The sequence below is a fragment of the Marmota flaviventris genome, chromosome 5 (assembly GCF_047511675.1).
Source record: "Marmota flaviventris isolate mMarFla1 chromosome 5, mMarFla1.hap1, whole genome shotgun sequence".
Taxonomy (NCBI): Eukaryota; Metazoa; Chordata; class Mammalia; order Rodentia; family Sciuridae; genus Marmota; species Marmota flaviventris.
In genome coordinates this window covers 34,717,186-34,735,000 of record NC_092502.1, presented here as the reverse complement: position 1 = coordinate 34,735,000, position 17,815 = coordinate 34,717,186, and the positions used below count along the sequence as shown (strand labels likewise).

The 17,815-nt window shown below is 41.6% G+C and overlaps 1 protein-coding gene across 3 annotated transcripts in view; it reads right to left on the bottom strand.

The window, feature by feature from the left end:
* Positions 1 to 17,815, bottom strand: part of LOC114107584 (H-2 class I histocompatibility antigen, Q10 alpha chain-like) — a 35,118-nt gene that overhangs the window by 12,634 nt on the left and 4,669 nt on the right. The window contains exons 3-7 of one of the 3 annotated variants that reach the window (XM_027955007.2): positions 6,517 to 6,777; positions 6,060 to 6,335; positions 3,930 to 4,202; positions 3,709 to 3,825; positions 601 to 3,235 (exon numbers count right to left, since the gene is read on the bottom strand). In XM_027955007.2, coding sequence (XP_027810808.2) covers positions 3,171 to 3,235; positions 3,709 to 3,825; positions 3,930 to 4,202; positions 6,060 to 6,335; positions 6,517 to 6,777 — 992 coding nt within the window. In that variant the 3' untranslated portion in view covers positions 601 to 3,170. Of the gene's footprint in view, positions 1 to 600; positions 3,236 to 3,708; positions 3,826 to 3,929; positions 4,203 to 6,059; positions 6,336 to 6,516; positions 6,778 to 17,815 lie in introns of those variants that run through there. The other 2 variants (XM_071612126.1, XR_003585345.2) reach the window with 2 other exon arrangements.

Genomic DNA, 17,815 nt, shown 5'->3' with positions numbered 1-17,815 from the left:
CAGTGGTATGCAGCCTGAGGTCTGCTGCTGTCCTCTGTACAGCCCATGGCCTCTCTGCCCTTTTTCCTCATTGGAAGAGATGGTCCTATAAGCCCTCAGCACTAGAGGCATTTAGGGTCCTGGACATGGAAAAGTACAGATCTAGATAGGAACTTCCATGTCCTTATTCCCAGGGCTCTCACTTATGTAAACCAATCCTAGGGGGACAGGTCCACCTCAGTCTAAAAGCTCCCTGACCTTCTATAAACCCCCTGTACTGAAAGAAGCCATGCAAGATGCCAGCCTAAGTCCTATCCTTACCCATAAAGGATCTAACTTCGAGGGGGTAGGGTTTTGGGGTAGATTAAATCAGCTGTAGGTCTGGGGATCCAGAGGAGTCTGAAGTCTTGGGAGAGGCACAGAAAGGTGAAACAGCTGTATCAATGTGAAATAAGACTGGACAGCCAGCAGCTTCCTCCAACCTGCTTCTGCCACCCCTTCTACTCAGGGAAGAAGGGTTGGGTGTACCTAGGCACTCATGCCCAGACTCGCCTTTTAGCTAGACTCCACTCTAACCATCCAGCCAGAGAACTCTGTTTTTATCAGTGAAAATAAAACATGTTTATTACTGTAAAACTTTATTAATACAGGTCCATAATCCCTTACCTGAAACCTTTGGGTCAGATGTATTTACAATTCCTTGCATATTAGAAAGGATTCTAAAGATTAACATTAAACAGATACATGAGGTGGGAGGGAAAGGGAGAGAAAAGGGAAATTGCATGGTAATGGAGGGAGATCCTCATTGTTATACAAAATTACATATAAGAGGTTGTGAGGGGAATGGGAAAATAAACAAGGAGAGAAATGAATTACAGTAGATGGGGTAGAGAGAGAAGATGGGAGGGGAGGGGAGGGGGGATAGTAGAGGATAGGAAAGGTAGCAGAATACAACAGTTACTAACAGGGCATTATGTAAAAATGTAGATGTGTAACCGACGTGATTCTGCAATCTGTATTTGGGGTAAAATTGGGAGTTCAAAACCCACTTGAATCAAATGTACGAAATATGATATGTCAAGAGCTTTGTAATGTTTTGAACAACCAATTAAAAAAAATAAATAAAAAAAAAAGAAAGGATTCTATCTGGCAGATGTTGAATATATTAGCATTTCAGTAGAGAATTGCAAAAAGGCACACTAGAAGAAATTAAGGGTATAAATGATCTCACTTCAGTTCGGGTCAGGTTTGATGCCCAAATTAGGAAAAAACCCTTGGCTTTTGGATGTTTTTGCATTTTAGAATTGCAGGTAAAGGATTGGAGACCTGTACTTAACTGCACATTTACAGAACAGCATAGTTGTCCTTGAGACTTGGTGCAGTGGTGAATCACACAGATGGCAGTCAGACTGCCTGGTCTCATTACAGCTCTGCCTATGGCTCACCCTCTCTGGACCTCAGGTTTTTCACCCACAGCACAAGATTATTCTTCCACATATGCATGTTAGGAGGATTAAACAGCTTAATGAAAGTAAAGTGCTTAGAACCTTGCTTGATAATACACATAGAAAAACTTGGTGTCACTGAGACAGACATTTAAGTGCCATCCTTCAATAAGATCTAAATTATTAGCTCACTGTTGAGGCCCTGCAGGCCACAGCACAGGCTGGAAAATTTTTTGTAGTATCAAAGTCTTTCACATTCTTGGGCTTTGGTTTCCCAGAGAGGTAGAACACGGAAGTTTCAGAAGTTCCTGTAAGAAGGCTGTCATGGGTCCTGTGGATCCGGTAGGCTTCTAGCTAGAGGACAAACATGATGAAGAAGAGGCAGAGGAGGCTCCTCCATGAGTCCATTATCCACTGAAATCCAACAACCCCACAACAGTGGAACACTTACTTGCCCGGGTCCCTGGCTTCCTCTCCATTCCAACCCACCAGCCCTTTGCATATCACATAGCCTATGAGACGATAACTGTTTTTGTTTTCTTGGAACTTGAGATTGAACCCAGGGCCTTGTGCACACTAGGCAAGTGCTCTACCACTGAGCTATATCCTCAGCCCTTCTTAAAAATTATTTTGAGACAGGATCTCACTAAGGTGTACAGTCTGACCTTGAAATTATGATCTTCCTATCTCAGCCTCCTGAGTAGTTGGCATTGCCAGTAGCTGGAATGACAGGTGTGTGCTCTCACACCCAGCTATTGTTGCATAATCAAAGGAGACATGAGGGTTTTGCCCTATTGGAAGGTGAGGCTGAGAGCCTTTCCTGAGTTTCACACTTAAACATTTCCATATGACACAGCAAAAACAGATATTTCCCTTATTGTAGAAAGTAACATGTGTTCACTGTCAAAACTCAAACCATTCAAAAGGACAGGAAATAAAATAGGACTGTGTGTTGTTTCCCATCCTCCAGCTGCCTGCAGGTAAATAATAGACTCCTGGGCATCTGTCCTTTTGAGTTTTCCAAATAAACAAGACACTGTCACCTTGACCACTCTATTTTCTTTACAAAAGGGGGTCATATATACATACAAGAACATATTTCTAAAAATAGGCACATATTCATAAATTTCTTCTCAGTACTAACAGATGGATGCCAAGACATTGTCCCTATAATTCCTCCTAACTGTTGTTCCAGTTTTCCCTTAACTGATTGGAGCCTCAGTTTCCAAGTCAGGGAAGTGGGGATAAGAATAATGTAGCCAAATCCACAGGATGCCCATGAGGCTCAAGTGTGAGATATATATATATATATATATATATATATATATATATATATATATATATATATATCATTGCAAATTGTCAAGTGGGAAACAGATCTGAGGTGAACTGTTATTACTGCCCTTCTACCCGCCCCCAACAGGAAATGTTGAGATTTTTTGTTTGCTATTATTTTTTTGCAGTGCTGGGGGATGGAGCCCGTAGTCTTATATATGCTAGGCAAATGTTCTACAATTAAACTACATCCTGAGCCCTGAAATGATTAGATTTTTTTAGAAGGACTTCAGGAATGGAAAAACCATATCAGTTGCAGATATCATGTATAAGGAGGCTGGCAGAAATAAGAAGATAGGATGGACTCTTTGGTTCAGATCACAGCTATCAGCCAGTTAGTTTAGGGTTTCTCTAGGGGACCCAAAAAGCCCCTACAAAATACTTCCTTGATTTTGTAATGGGGAATTTTAATCAGCAGAGAGTCTGAGCAACTTCTGTCCTTGCTGGGCTTTGGGAGTTAAGATTATCTTCTCCACCTGCAGGGAGGAAGGAGGGAAATGACAGATTGTTTTCTCCGTACCAATGCTTGGAATTGCTGGCTCCTGCCAGGGATGGTCTAAGATAGTGGGAGGGATCAGGGGCTGAGGCCAGGGCTAGAGACAGGAAGTGCCTGTCCCAATGCCTCTACCATCTTTGGTTCTAAGGCATCTTAGCCATGCTTGGGAGTATTGGGGCTTCCTTTCCACATATAACCGACCCAGCCTACAAATAAACTGGAGCTTGCCTGTAAAACTTCTCTCTGGTGTGGGGAATAAAGAACACAAAACAGATGAGGTGGGTGGTGGGCAGGGGTGGGAGAAGGGAAGCAAAGTGGTCCTGAATTCCCACCTTTGCCCTCTGCCTCTCTTTCTGGGCCCTTTCCAAGATCAGACTAAATGGTCTCATTTTTTTTTTATAGGGCTGCATCAGCCAGGAGGACCTCTGACACCTTTGTTTCTTCCTCACTTACCTTGAAGACACTTCTTTTTCAGTATCACAATTACAGCTACCAGCCCAACAAAGACCAGGACCGTGATCCCACCAAGTAGTGTGCCATTGCCACTGTCATTGCCAATAGAGGATGAGTCTAAGGAAGGCAGAGAAAAGAGTCCAAGACCATGGGGTTGTCTACAGGTGTCCTGGCACCCCCCTCTTCCCCATCTTGACTCCTCCTCAAGGTTAGCTCCTCACCCCATGCCACAGTGAGGGTGTGCTTCAGGCCAGGATGCTGCACGTGGCAGGTATACCAGGCCTCCTTCCCAGCTGGCACCCGAACTGATGTCCATGTCTGATAAGTGCCATCCCCACTGGGGCGTGTCTCCACATACTCAGTCTCCAGGACCAGCTCCTTCCTACCCAGCCACCAGCTCAGTGAGATGTCTGGTGGGTAGAAGCCCAAGGCCCAGCATCTCAGCATGGTCCCATCCTGGGTGATGTGCTTTGTCACCTGCACCATGGGAGGCTCTGCAGGAAAAGGAGAGAACAATGCTGGTAAGCACCTACTCTGCTCATTCATTCCTCATGTTTTATCTCCATGGAGATCTTCCAAGTGTGGAGGACAGGAAGAAGATAGGGACAGGATCTCTCTAGGGGAGGCACTCATGTTGGAACTTTGTAAGGCATAGCTGACCCATTATTAATCATCCTAAAGGGGCAGTGCCCTGAAAATTTCCAAAGGGGATGTGACTTCCTATTCCCAAGCTCCACACCTCTTCTCTCTTTCCACATTCCAAACATATCTTTATCTGTATCCTATGTGGCCATACCCACCACCTTTTTCCCTCATAGATCCTAGGATTTTTTTTCCCCCAGAGACTTTATATACTTACTCTTTGACTTCCAGCACATAGTAGGTACCTAACAAGTGGTTGTTAAATGAAGGCAAGGATGATAATACTTTCCTCACCTTAAAACTAGGATGGGGAGGAGTTTGAAGCCCCGCATGACCTCTTTCCAGCTTGGTGACCTGAGGGAGGCCCTTTAACTCTTCATTTTCTCAAAGCTTAATGGGGGATTAATCATTCTTTTTTTTTTTTTTTTTCAGGGTTGTTCAAAATAAGATGATCTTGGTAAAGGATGTAGACCATATCTTGTGCTAAGTGAGAATTTAACAATCATTGTGTAACATACCATAATATGGAGTTTTGGAAAGTGGGCATCATTATTACTATGCTCTTCTGAAATATAGCATGTCCTGGCTCATAACTCCCTTCCCAAGACATCTCCACTGGGGCATTTCTCCATGTGCTCAGCCTCCAGGGCCAGCTCTTCTAGCCACGATTGTAATGAGATGTCTCATGGTAGAAGCCCAAGGTCCAATACCCTAGCATGGTCCCATCCTGGATTGTGTGCTAGAATTTCTTTTCCCCATGTCTGGTTATAGAAACTCTAATCTTTCTCCATCTGTATTGAAGCTGACCATAAAGAAATTCTCTGACCTATCTTTGTCCAATAGATCAGACCATCCTCATTCCAGAAGGGGCCTTCCTCATATCCTGGAGGGAAGAATGCTGTACAGAGAGGCCAGAAAAATGCTGCAGCAGGCAGGCCATAGGGGGTTTCCCCACCCAGTCTATTATCATTAGTGCCTATGTAATGGAGTCTCCATACAAACCCAAAGGACAGGGTTTGGAGGGATTCCACATTGCTGAACACATAGAGATTCCTGGAGAGTGGCAGGCCCAGAGACAGCATGGAAGCTCCACACCTCTTCTCTCTTTCCACATTCTAAACATATCTTTATCTGTATCCTTTGTAACATCCTTTATAATAAACCCATAAACATAAATGTTTCCCTGAGTTCTGTGAACCACCAAAGCAAATTAACAAAACCCAAGGAGTGGGTTGTGAGAAACTCAATTTATAGCTGGTTGGTCAGTCAGAAGCACAGTAAAACAACATAGGATTTGTGACTGGCATCTAAAATAGAGGTGGGGAAAGTAGACCTGGGGACTTAGCCCTCAATCTGTGATCTGGCACTATTTCAAAGTAGACAGTATCAGAACTGAATTGGATTAGGGTATGCCTACAGACAGGGTGTTCATTGCTCAAGACAATGCTGTGGGTCAGCAGAGAGCCCAGAACTCCTTACTCTATCACACCTGGAGCAAGGGATCAAGGTTCAGTTTTGTGTGAGGAAACTGTTGGCTAATTGGCCCTCCCTTTGGAGGGAGGGATAAGCTGTGTCCTCTTGGTGAGCTCTTCCAAGAGGACACAGCTTATCCCTTCTTCTCTCCCAGGCTTCTCTGTCAAATGGGACAGCTCTTGTGAATGGGAGTATATGGCTTACTCTTTGCATGGCTGCTGCTGTCTGGGCCTTACCTATCCGCGTGAGGCTCTGGCTTCCCAGCTCCAGATACCTGTGCAGGGAGATGAGGCAGAGGCTTTCCAGGTAGGCCTTGTCATACTCTGCATAGCAGCGCTCCATCTCCCACCAGCGCTTGGTCCGCACAGCCACTGGCTCTGCTGACACCCAGCTCAGTGTCTCTAGGTCCAGAGACAGGTGGTCCTGTCCATCAAAGCCAAATTGCCAGAAGCTGCTGGACCTGCCATCTTCCCGGATCTCACAGCCAAACATGCGCTGAGCACTGTGTGTACCTGTATATCAGGCCAAAAGGCCCTGGTTATTGAAGGCCACAAGGCCAGAGTCTAGAGAGCCAGGGAGAAGCCTGCCACCTATGGGCCCTCCAAATGGTGGGGTGGGCATTGGCATTAAAAAAAAAAAAAAAAAAAAAGCTACCCAAAGAATTCCCATGAGCAGCTAGGGTTATCCACATACCGCCACTCTGATTGTGGTAGCCCATCACCGTCCACATCTCCACCTGCTGCACCTTCTCCCAGGCCCTCTGTTTCTGGGTTTCTGTCTCCCAGTACTGGGCATCCACTAGTGCCATCCACGGGGCCTGAGGCTCAGCCTTCCCTCTGCGACTGTCATACCGGATGAAGGGCTGGTCGTCCACATAGCCCACAGCCAGAAACTTGGGGAGGCCTGGGCCTGGCTCTGATAGGGTTAGGTAGTGGTAGTGAAGTGAATGGGTCCCTGTAGAAACACAAAAATGGTCTCAAGTTCACACACACAGCTGGGACCTGTATGAGGTTTGTAACAGGATGGAGTGAAGGGTAGAAACCTATCCAAAAAATATTCTGTCAGCAAGATTAAAAACTGGGAATTTTAAGGGCAGCTTAGTAGAAGAGTGCTTGACTAGCCAGCATGAGGCCTGCAGTTAAATTCTCAGCAAAGCACATACATACATACTCACACCCCAAAAATGCAAAACTGGAAATTTCAGTTAAAAAAAGAAAGGATGGGGGAATGGAATGGGGAGTTATATTTAGTGGGTATAGAGTTTCAGATTAAGAAGATGAAAATATTCTAGAAATGGATGGTGACGATGGTTATCCAATAATGTGAATGTATTTAATGCCACGTTAACTATATACCTAAAATTTTTGTTATGTATTTGATCACAATAAAAGGCATCCAAATAGCTTAAGCAATCGATCAATTAAACACTTAAACTAAAGTTCATGCATTAAAGCTCATGGACTTTACTCCTAGAAAGTTCTCAGCATCTCATTCATGGTCTAGTTATTCAGAGCTTACAGTCATCTCTGTAAGTAATGATCATCTCACAATTTAAAAGAACATGGTTTTTAAAATCTTGGTTGTTTGGAACCTTAATTTATTTAAACATTCTCCAGAGAAATTTGATCAAGTCCATCCATCATTCTTTTCTTGAGCCATCTTGCCAAGTTGGTGGTTTATTATTTTTTTAAACAGTGCTGGGGATTAAACCCTAGACATCTCTCATACTAGGCAGGGGCTCCACTAGTGAGCTACATCCCCAGCTCAAGTTGGTGGCATCTTGATCTCCACTCCCTGCTTTCTTCTCCCACAGCAGACATTGCTAGCCCATCTGTTCTGAAATGCAAATGCTGCCTCAAGGTTACTCTGTACCATGTCTCCAGAAGCCTCAATTCAACCATTCAGTGTTTCTAGAGATGAAATCTATTTAGCAGCCAGTCTTGACTCCAGCTATTAAAATAATGCTGTATCTTTTTTAAAAGTCACTGTACTGGGCTGAAGGTATAGCTCAAGGGTAGAGCATATGCTTAGCAGGCATGAGGGTTCACCCAAAAAAGTAAAAAAAGAAAATTCACATTTTTTTCTCAGAAATATCCATGGCTCACTCCCTTACCTAATTAAGCAGAGTTTTTACTTGCATGTCACCTTCTCAGTGAGGGCTTTCTTGCCTATTCCATTGAATATTGAATACTTATCCTCCCATCTCTGTATTATTTTTTCTTCAGAGTACTACAACCCTACTTTGTTTATCTTGTTAATGGCCAGGCTCTCCCCAGCAATCTCACTACTCAAGGACATTATAATCTCTTACTTTTTGTCAAGAACAGCACTGGGCACACAGTCAGTGCCCATGTTTAAACAGTCATATGTGGAAGAAGTCAGACACATCTCCACTGTAGAGGTAGGCTGTTTACTACCTCTTTGTGATGTTCTGGCCACACCAATCTCCATCCAAGCCCTTTGAACATACTATTCCTTCTATCCCAAGAACTTTCCTCCCTCTCTTGCCTAAGTCAATTTCTTTTCATCCTTCTTTTTACAGCTCAAGTGTCCTTTTCCTTCAGGAAGCCCTCCTTACTGATTCCAGTCTGACAACCTTCAGAGGAGCCTTAACAGTGCCCTGTGCTCTCTGCAAAGATTGTGGCCTCTAAGAGAGTGGGTGTTTGAGTAAACACTAGTCCTTACCTGAGAAGGCTCCTCCTCTGGGCAGTAAAATAAGCATGAACGAACATGATAATGAAGGAAATGAACCGGGGAACTGCCTATTTCCCTGGTCTCCAATCTTTAGGTGAGGAACAAAGCAGAGTGACTTTGGTTGTAAAGTAAAACAGTGTACTCGTAAAACATCTGAAGAGCTTCAGCAATGAAGAGGTACTAAGCAACTCAGTGAGACCCTGTCTCTAAATAATACACAAAATAGAACTGGGGATGTGACTCAGTGGTCAAGTGCCCCTGAGTTTATTCCCCACTATCCCTCTCTCAAAAAAAAAAAAAAAAAAAAGAAACATCTGAAGAAATCCATCTGTTCAGTAAGCATGCAACCTATCCCATATACTCTTGCTTGAGGTGTGGGGTGGCACCCCATGGAGGTGTGTAGGCCCTCTAGCCTACAGCCACCAAGGAGACCCTGAATAATCTAATGTCCAAAACCTCTCTGTTGAGTCCTCCAAGTTCCTTCTTTGGGATTGGTAATCAGTATGTTTGGGGCATTTGTACCCCTGGGGTAAACCGTGGGTAATACATCTACTGTTTCCTCTTAAGTCATGCTTGGCTCATAGTGAGCACTTATTTTCTGCATTTGTTGAAGTGGGGGGAAAAGAAGGCATAAATGGAAGTGACAAAAATCATAAGTGCTAATTTTTGAATGATAGCTCGTGCCCTTGATAGAATGAGAGAACCCCCACTGCTCTGCTTTTTATTCACTATCACAATCTTCACAATGAATTTAAGAGGTTGGTGTGATTGGCTTCATCTTACAGATGAGGTAACTGAGGCTGAGTTGTTATGATTCAGTTTCTCATGACTGCAGCCACTTTGATTCATAATCCATGATTGCTTTTCAGTAACTCTATTGGTTTTCCTGAAGGAAAATAGATAGATAGAACCATTAAGAGTCCTATGTAGGGGTTTACAACCAGACTCTGGCTCCAGTGTTAGGGGACAAACAGATGAGGATGGTGGGAAAGTGAGATTAAGATAATAATTCTATAAAATGGAACCACTGTGCTGACCTTCACATACTTTCTTCACCCCACCTGCTTTCTTTGCCAAAAAAAGCAATTTAACTGCTGCCCTGCCAGCCTACACGGACAGGGTATGTCACAAAACTTCCTGTTATCTGCAAGAAAATGCAGGCAGGAAATAACATTGATAAGAGGAACTCAAAAAGGTACTTTGAAGGGAGAAAGATTTGTGACCCTTTTCACAGACCAGATTCTGGAAGATAAGGATAATTCCTCCTAATCACAAAACCTATAAAAAATGATTAAGAAAAAATCTAATTAGAACTGCTCAGCATGGACCAAGAGAACCTAGCATTGTCATGGCAATATGTACTTGAAAGTCTGTTGTCACCCTGCTGTCAGTCAAAAGTCAAGAGGCGGACTTGCGCAGGACTCTGGAAACTTCCCTGGGACCCCCAAATAAAATTGGAATGCAGGAGAGACAAGTTGTCTCTCTCCTCTCTGAGAGGACCCATTTTCTCCCTTGAGAGTGTCCTCTTTCCCTTTCCTATCCCTTCAATAAACTCATTCTTGTTACTCTGAACAACATGTCTGAAAGCTTTTCTGACTTGATTTCAAGAATCTGGGTTTGGGGGGCAGGTCTTCACACTGCCTCAGTTTCCCAGATTGCCCCAGCTGTGTAAAACAGGGGTGCATATAACTCTTTGATATTATCTTAAGACAAATCAGGTATGTTCCAGCCAAGATGAAGTTACCTTTGTTTTAACCCTTCTTGTCTCCCTTTTCTAACCCAAATTGCTAGAATTCAAGTGGTCTTGCTGCCACTGCTTACAAAAAGACAGTACTAGAAAGAGGTGGGGTGGTGCCTGGATTCTCTCCCTAGATCTTTCTGCCTTTTTGTAAGCAAAGAAGAACTACCTCCTCAGAGCTGGAGAAACTTCATGGGGGTCAGAGAGGGGTCATGGTGGAAGGGTAGTTGAGTGAATGGTTGACATCAGCTTGGGTCAGCCTGAATGTGAAATTATAACAGAGCAGTTCATTTTTTTAACAGAATTATTTTCTCTAATTCCCTCAATTCCTCCTTCCCTCCCAACCTCCCCCTTCCCTTGATCTCTTCCAGATCTTTTTTTTAAATATATTTTTAGTTGTTATAGACCTTTATTTTTTTCATATATGGTGCTGAGAATCAAACCCAGTACCTCACACATGCCAGGTAAATGCGCTACCGCTGAGCCACAGCCACAGCCCTCTTTTCTCAAATCTTCAATAACCTTTCTTTTTTACATATTATTCTAAATTCTATATAGAGCCCTCAGGCTAGGGATATAGCTCAGTTGGTAGAGTGCTTGCCTTTCATGCACAAGGCCCTGGGTTTAATCCCCAGCAACACACACACACACACACACACACACACACAAATAGAGCCCTCTGTAATACCCTCTCCTCTTTGGAAAAGGAAATCCAGATGCTGGTCCCAGGAGGTTCCCTTTGGTGTGATGAAGAGGGAACAGAGGCTAAAAGACATGACACTGGTAGAAGTAGGCAACCTCTACCCAGCACAGGGATTTCTTGCCTTTTGTCCCACTGTATCTCCTTTTCTCCCCTCATAAATGCTGTTCCCATTTATTGATTATTGATTTTATTTCTTACACTTTAGGAGTCTTGTTAAGGAAGTCAGGGCCTAATCTGACACAATGAAGATTTGGGCCTACTTTTTCTTCTATTAGGCATAGGGTCTCTAGTCTAATTCCTAGGTCCTTGATCCACTTTGAGTTGAGTTTTGTGCAAGGTGAGAGATGGGGTTTAATTTCATTTTGCTGCATATTGGTTTCCATTTTTTCCCAGCACCATTTGTTGAGGAGGTTATCTTTGCTCCAATGTATGTTTTTTGGCGCCTTTGTTTAGTATGAGATAACTGTATTTATTTGGGTTTGTCTCTATGTCTTGTATTCTGTACCATTGGTCTACACGTCTATTTTGGTGCCAATACCATGTCATTTGTTACTATAGCTTTGTAGTATATTTTAAGTTCTGGTATTGTGATGCCTCCTGTTTCACTCTTCTTGCTAAGGATTGCTTTGGCTATTCTGGGTTTCTTTATTTTTCCAAATGAATTTCATGATTGTTTTTTTTTTTTATTTCTATAAGAAATGACATTGGGGGGGTTGGGATCATGGCTCAGTGGCAGAGCACTTGCCTCACATGTGTGAGGCACTGGGTTTGATCCTCAGCACCACATATAAATAAATAAAAAATAAAGGTATATCAACAATTAAAAAATATTTTTTTAAATAAATGACATTGGGATTTTAATTGGAATCTCATTGACTCTGTATAGTGCTTTGGGTAGTATGGCCATTTTGACAATATTAATTCTGACTATTCAAGAGCATGGAAGATCTTTCCATCTTCTAAGGTCTTCTTCAATTTCTTTCTTTAGTGTTCTGTAGTTTTAATTGTAGAGGTCTTTCACCTCTTTTGTTAAATTGATTCCCAGTTATTATTATTTTTTTTTTTGAGGCTATTGTGAATGGGGTAGTTTTCCTAATTTCTCTTTCAGAGGATTCATCACTGATGTATAGAAATGCATTTGATTTATGGGTATTGATTTTATAACCTGCTACTTTGCTGAATTCATTTATTAATTCTAGAAGTTTTCTGGTGGAATTTTTTGGATCCTCTAAGTATAGAATCATGTTGTTGGCAAATAATGATTGTTTGAGTTCTTCTTCTCCTATTAGTATCCCTTTAATTTCTTTCATCTTTCTAATTGCTCTGGCTACAGTTTCATGGACTATGTTGAATAGAAGTGGTGAAAGAGGGCAGCCCTGTCTTGTTCCAAATTTTATTCATTTAGAATGATGTTGGCCTGGGGCTTAGCATAGATAGCTTTTAAAATGTTGAGGTATGTTCCTACTATCCCTAGTTTTTTAGTGTTTTGAACATGAAAGGGTGCTGTATTTTGTCAAATGCTTTCTCTGCATCAATTATATCATATGATTGTATCTTTAAATCTACTGATGTGGGCTGGGGATGTGGCTCAAGTGGTAGCGTGCTCGCCTGGCATGCATGCGGCCCGGGTTCGATCTTCAGCACCACATACAAACAAAGATGTTGTGTCTGCCAAAAACTAAAAATTAATATTAAAAATTCTCTCTCTCTCTCCTCTCTCTTTAAAAAAAAAATTTACTGATGTGATGAATTACCTTTATTGATTTCCATATGTTGAACCAAACTTGCATCCCTGGAATGAACTCTACTTGATCACGGTGCACTATTTTTTAAAATTTTTTTTTGTATGCGATTTGCCAAAATTTTATTGAGACTTTTTGCATCTATGTTCATCAGGGATAGTGGTCTGAAATTTTATTTCCTTGATGTATCTCTGTCTAGTTTTGGTATCACAATGATATTAGCCTCATAGAATGAGTTTGGAAGGGTCCTCTCCTTTTCTATTTCATGGAATAATTTGAGGAGTATTGGTGTTAATTCTTATTTGTAGGTCTTGTAGAACTTGGCTGAGAATCTATCTGGTCCCAGACTTTGCTTGATTGGTAGGCTTTTGGTGGCATCTTCTATTTCCTTGCTTGAAATTGATCTGTTTAAATTGTGTATGTCCTCCTGATTCAGTTTTAATAATGGGGTGGATTCAAACTAAAAAGCTTCTTCTTAGCAAAAGAAACAATGAGGTGAAGTTAAAGCCTACATTTTGGGAGCAAATTTTTGTCACACATGTCAGTTAGGGCACTAATATCCAGGATATGTAAAGAACTCAAAAAAATTAACAACAAAATAACAAAAATCTAATCAATAAATGGTCTAAGGATCTGAACAGATACTTCTCAGAGGAAGATATAGAATCGATCAACAAATATATGAAAAAATGTTCAACGTCTCTAGTAATTAGAGAAATGCAAATCAAAAATACTCAAAGATTTCATCTCACTCTAGTCAGAATGGCAGTTATCAAGAATACAAGCAACAGTAAGTGTTGATGAGGATGTGGGGGAAAAGGCACACTCACATATTGCTTGTCAGACTGCACATTGGTGCAACCAATCTGGAAAGCAGTATGGAGATTCCTTAGAAAACTTGGAATGGAACCACCATTTGACCCAGCTATCCCATTCCTCGTTCTATTCCCAAAGGACTTAAAAATAAATATACTATAGTGACGTAGCCACATCAACGATTATAGCAGCAGAATTTCCAATAACTAAACTGTGGAACCAACCTAGATGCCTTTTAATAGATGAATGGATTAAAAAAACTGTGGTATTTGTACACAATGGCATAATATTCAGCATTAAAAGAGAATAAAATTATGGCATTTGCAGGTAAATGGATGGAGTTGGAGAATATCATGCTAAGTGAAATATGCCAATCTCAAAAAACCAGGGGCCAAATGTTTTCTCTGATAAGTAGATGCTAATTCATAATGGGTGGGGGTGCATGGATGAGTGGAGGAAATTTGGATGAGGGAGGGGGGAGGAGGCATGGGGGTAGGAAAGATGGTGGAATGAGATGAACATCATTACCCTAAGTTCCATGATTGCACAAATGGTGTCACTCTCTTTCACATACAACCAGAGAAGTGAAAAATTCTACTCCACTGATCAGTTATACATGACAGCAGAAAGTTCTTCAATTCATTGTACACAAGTGGAGTAGAATTAATAAAATTAATCAAAAAATAAATAAATGCTGTTCCCTCAATGACCTCCCCACCTTTCCTTGGAGATTTGAGACAGAAAAGATCTCTATCTTCCTCAAGTCTGGCTTTGAATAAACATGTTTTCCTGTATCAACTTCTGCTTCTCTAACTTTCTTTGAGCAGCATGCAGCAAAACTTTTGATTCTAGTAACAAAATGACTGGGGTCTATCTCATGGTGCTGTTTTAATAAAAAATACAGAGTTAGATCAGTGTGTCAGCCGGGCATGGTGGTGCACACCTATAATCCCAGTGGCTCAGGAGGCTGAGGCAGGAGCATTTGGAGTTCAAAGCCAGCCTCAGCAACTGCAAGGCAATAAGCAACTCAGTGAGACCCTGTCTATAAATAAAATACAAAAAATTGGGCTGGGGATATGGCTCAGTGGTTGCGTGTCCCTGAGTTCAATCCTCCAGAACTGCCTCCCCTCCCCCCCCAAAAAAAACCCCCAACAAACTTAGTGTGTCATGCACCTGGTGAACAGGCATATAGGCCTTGGTAGGAACCAAGGCTGGGGCTTTTGGTCACGATGACCCATTTCTTCACTTTTTTTTTTTTTTTTTTTGCAGTGCTGGGGATTGAACCCAGGTTTCATACATGCTAGGCAAGTGCTCTATCACTGAGTTACTCACAGCCCCTGTTTTATTTTTTCTTCCTTGATGACCTAATCCTATGCACACATGTTAAATTGTTTTTATTTTTGCTTTGTCCACTGCCCCCCCAAGATTTATTGAAAAAAAAAAACTGTATAAGTATTACAGTGTGATGTTTTGATATATATACATATGTGTGTGTGTGTTTGTGTGTGTGTGTGCGTGCGTGTATGTACACACACACATCATGGAACTGATTATCATAATCAAGCTAATTAACATACTCATATTTCTCATAGTTACCTTTAGTTTTTACTTTAAGATCTACTCTCTTAGCAAATTTCAAGTTTGCAATACAGTATTACTAACTGTAGTTATCATACTGTAAGTTTGATCTCCCATTCCTTGTTTCCTATCTACAGCAGCTCTGCCTCCCCTGGGTAGGCGGAAGAGCAAATGTCCTTGCTTTGCTGCTGGACCTCTCAAGCAGTGAGATGTCCATGCATTCTGTGTTTCCTGTTCTATAGTGTGGTAGGTTGAATAAAGACTCCCCTCCAAGTTATCCCTGGAGGCTGTGATTATTACCTTATATGGTAACAGGGATTTTACAGGTGTGATTAATTTAAGGCTTTTGTGATGGGAGATTGCTGGCACTAAAGGAGAGGAATGCTGAGACTGAAACAGAGCAATTCCCTCTGTAAGATGTTTAACAATTGTTACCCCCCCCCCCCAAAAAAAAAAAAAAAAAAAAAAAACCTTTTCCCTAGATCTTTTAATGACCCATCTCTTTCACATGGTATTCTGAATTCTGAAGAGAGGCTCTGGTAATGCCCTCTTCTCTCCTCAGTTCCTTAACTCAGGAATTGACTTAAAGGAAGAACTCTGTAAGAAAATAGAATGCAGAATGTGGCCCCAGGAGGTTGAATTTCCTTTTGATGTTCTGAGGAGGGAGAAAGTCAACAGAGCCACAGAGGTACAAAGGTACACTTTGAAGAGGAAGACTCCCACCTAGCATTGTGAATTTCCTGCCCACTGACTCAAAATACCCTCTTTTCTTCCACCTGGAGATGAAGATTTGAGATAAAAATGTCTCTATCTTCTTCAGAGTCGCCCTTGAATAAACCTATTCTCTTCCTGTAATTTCTGTCTCCCCAAGTTTTCAGTGGAGCTGTAAGCAGCAAGGACCTTTAATTCCAATAACAGAACAAGGAATGAAACTTTAGAAGATGGAAGTCAAGGAATTGGATTCTCCCTTACAGCCTCCAGAGGGTGTGCAGCTCTGCTAACACCTTGATCTTGCCAGGGGGGAAACCCATTTTGGACTTCTGAACCCCTGAAATATAAGAGAATAAATGTATGTTGTTCTAAGCCACCAAGTTGTGATCATTGGTTTGGCAGCAATAGGAAATGAATACACATAATATTATATTAAAGCAACAGTATCTAGTGGATTTCAGGGTCAGTTCAAACTCAAGAGCTTTGATGCTGCCCTGAAGTCAGGGAGAGAGGACACATGGTCTGGGAGAGTACCTGCTCTGGAAGCTGTGGTGAGTCCAGGACCTCCAAGCCAACATAGAGACAGAGCCTAAGAAATACAGAGTAGGGGAGCCCGCAACCATGATGCTCCCATCCCTGAAGCAAAGAGGAGATAAGGAAGCTAATGTGCTTCCCCCCAGGTGTGGGAAAGGCAGGAAAGAGCAAATAATTCCAAGGTCAGGCCTGGTGAAAAAGGAAACAACACATGGTAGTTCCATTGTAGCAGGTACACAAATCTAGTCAGTCCCCAACCTACTTAATGGCTTTAAAATGGTGTGAAAGGGATGCGATTTCAGTAGAAATCACATATGGAGTTTTGAAATTTGATATTTTCCTTGGCTAGAGATTTGTGTTCAGTCATGTGATCAGAAGGGGAAATCACTGACACTACAATGCCTTGAGTTGCCAAGCTATGATGTTCAGTAGTTTAAGGCATTAAATGCATTTTTTGACAATGTATTCTCAATTTACAATGGTTTTACTGGGATATAATCCTATTGTAATTCAGTGGCTGAGCACTTGCCTAACAAGTGCAAGGCTCTGGGATCTCCACAAAAAATTTAAAAATAAGTAAATAAGGGAAGTCTTGCAATGTAATTTAAAAAAATTATTGATGCATAATAACTATGCATAATAGAGAATTCACTGTTATATATTCATATGTGCATATGATTTGTTCAATTTCAATTTCATTCCCTAGGACCTTCTCTTGTACTCCCCTCCTGTTGATCCTCTTCCTTTATCCTATTGAGCTCTCTTCTATTTTCATGAGACTTCTTTTTTCTCTCTAGCTTCCATTTATGAGAAAAAATAACACCTGACTTTCTGCGTCTGGCTTATTTCACTTAATATGGTGATGCTCTCTAGTTCCATCTATTTTCCTAAAAATGACACAATTTTGTTCTTTTTTATTGCTGAGTAGAACTCCATTGTGTATATTTACTTCATTTGTTGATGGACACCTAGGCTGGTTCCATAGTTTGGCTATAGTCAACTATGTTGCTATAAACATAGGCATGTATTTATTGGTATATTATGCTGACTTTATTTCTTCTGGATAAAATACAGGGCAATGATATAGCAAGGTCATATAGTGGCTCCAAATTCTAGTCTTTTGAGGAAACTCCATACTTATTTCCATAATGGCTGTACTAATGTATAATCCCATCAATATCATGTAAGTGAAGCCAGATTTAAAATTAGGTAGTCAGTGTAGTTAGGTAAATCGGGTCTAATATCAGTGAAGTCTAAAATGGAGGCCATGTTGAGAATAAATTTCCGGAAGAGTTGAGCAACTCTTAAAATGTTAATAAAGTCCTAAGAAAAGCCCTAGGCCCAAAGTCCATCCCAAAGAAATGTTAATGAACAGCCCCAGCAAATTTGAAGATAGTGCATCCCAAAGAAGTGTTAATGAAGTCCTTCCTGCCCAGATTACTTCTTAGGCCCACCTGTGTCCCACCCCTCGGGCCT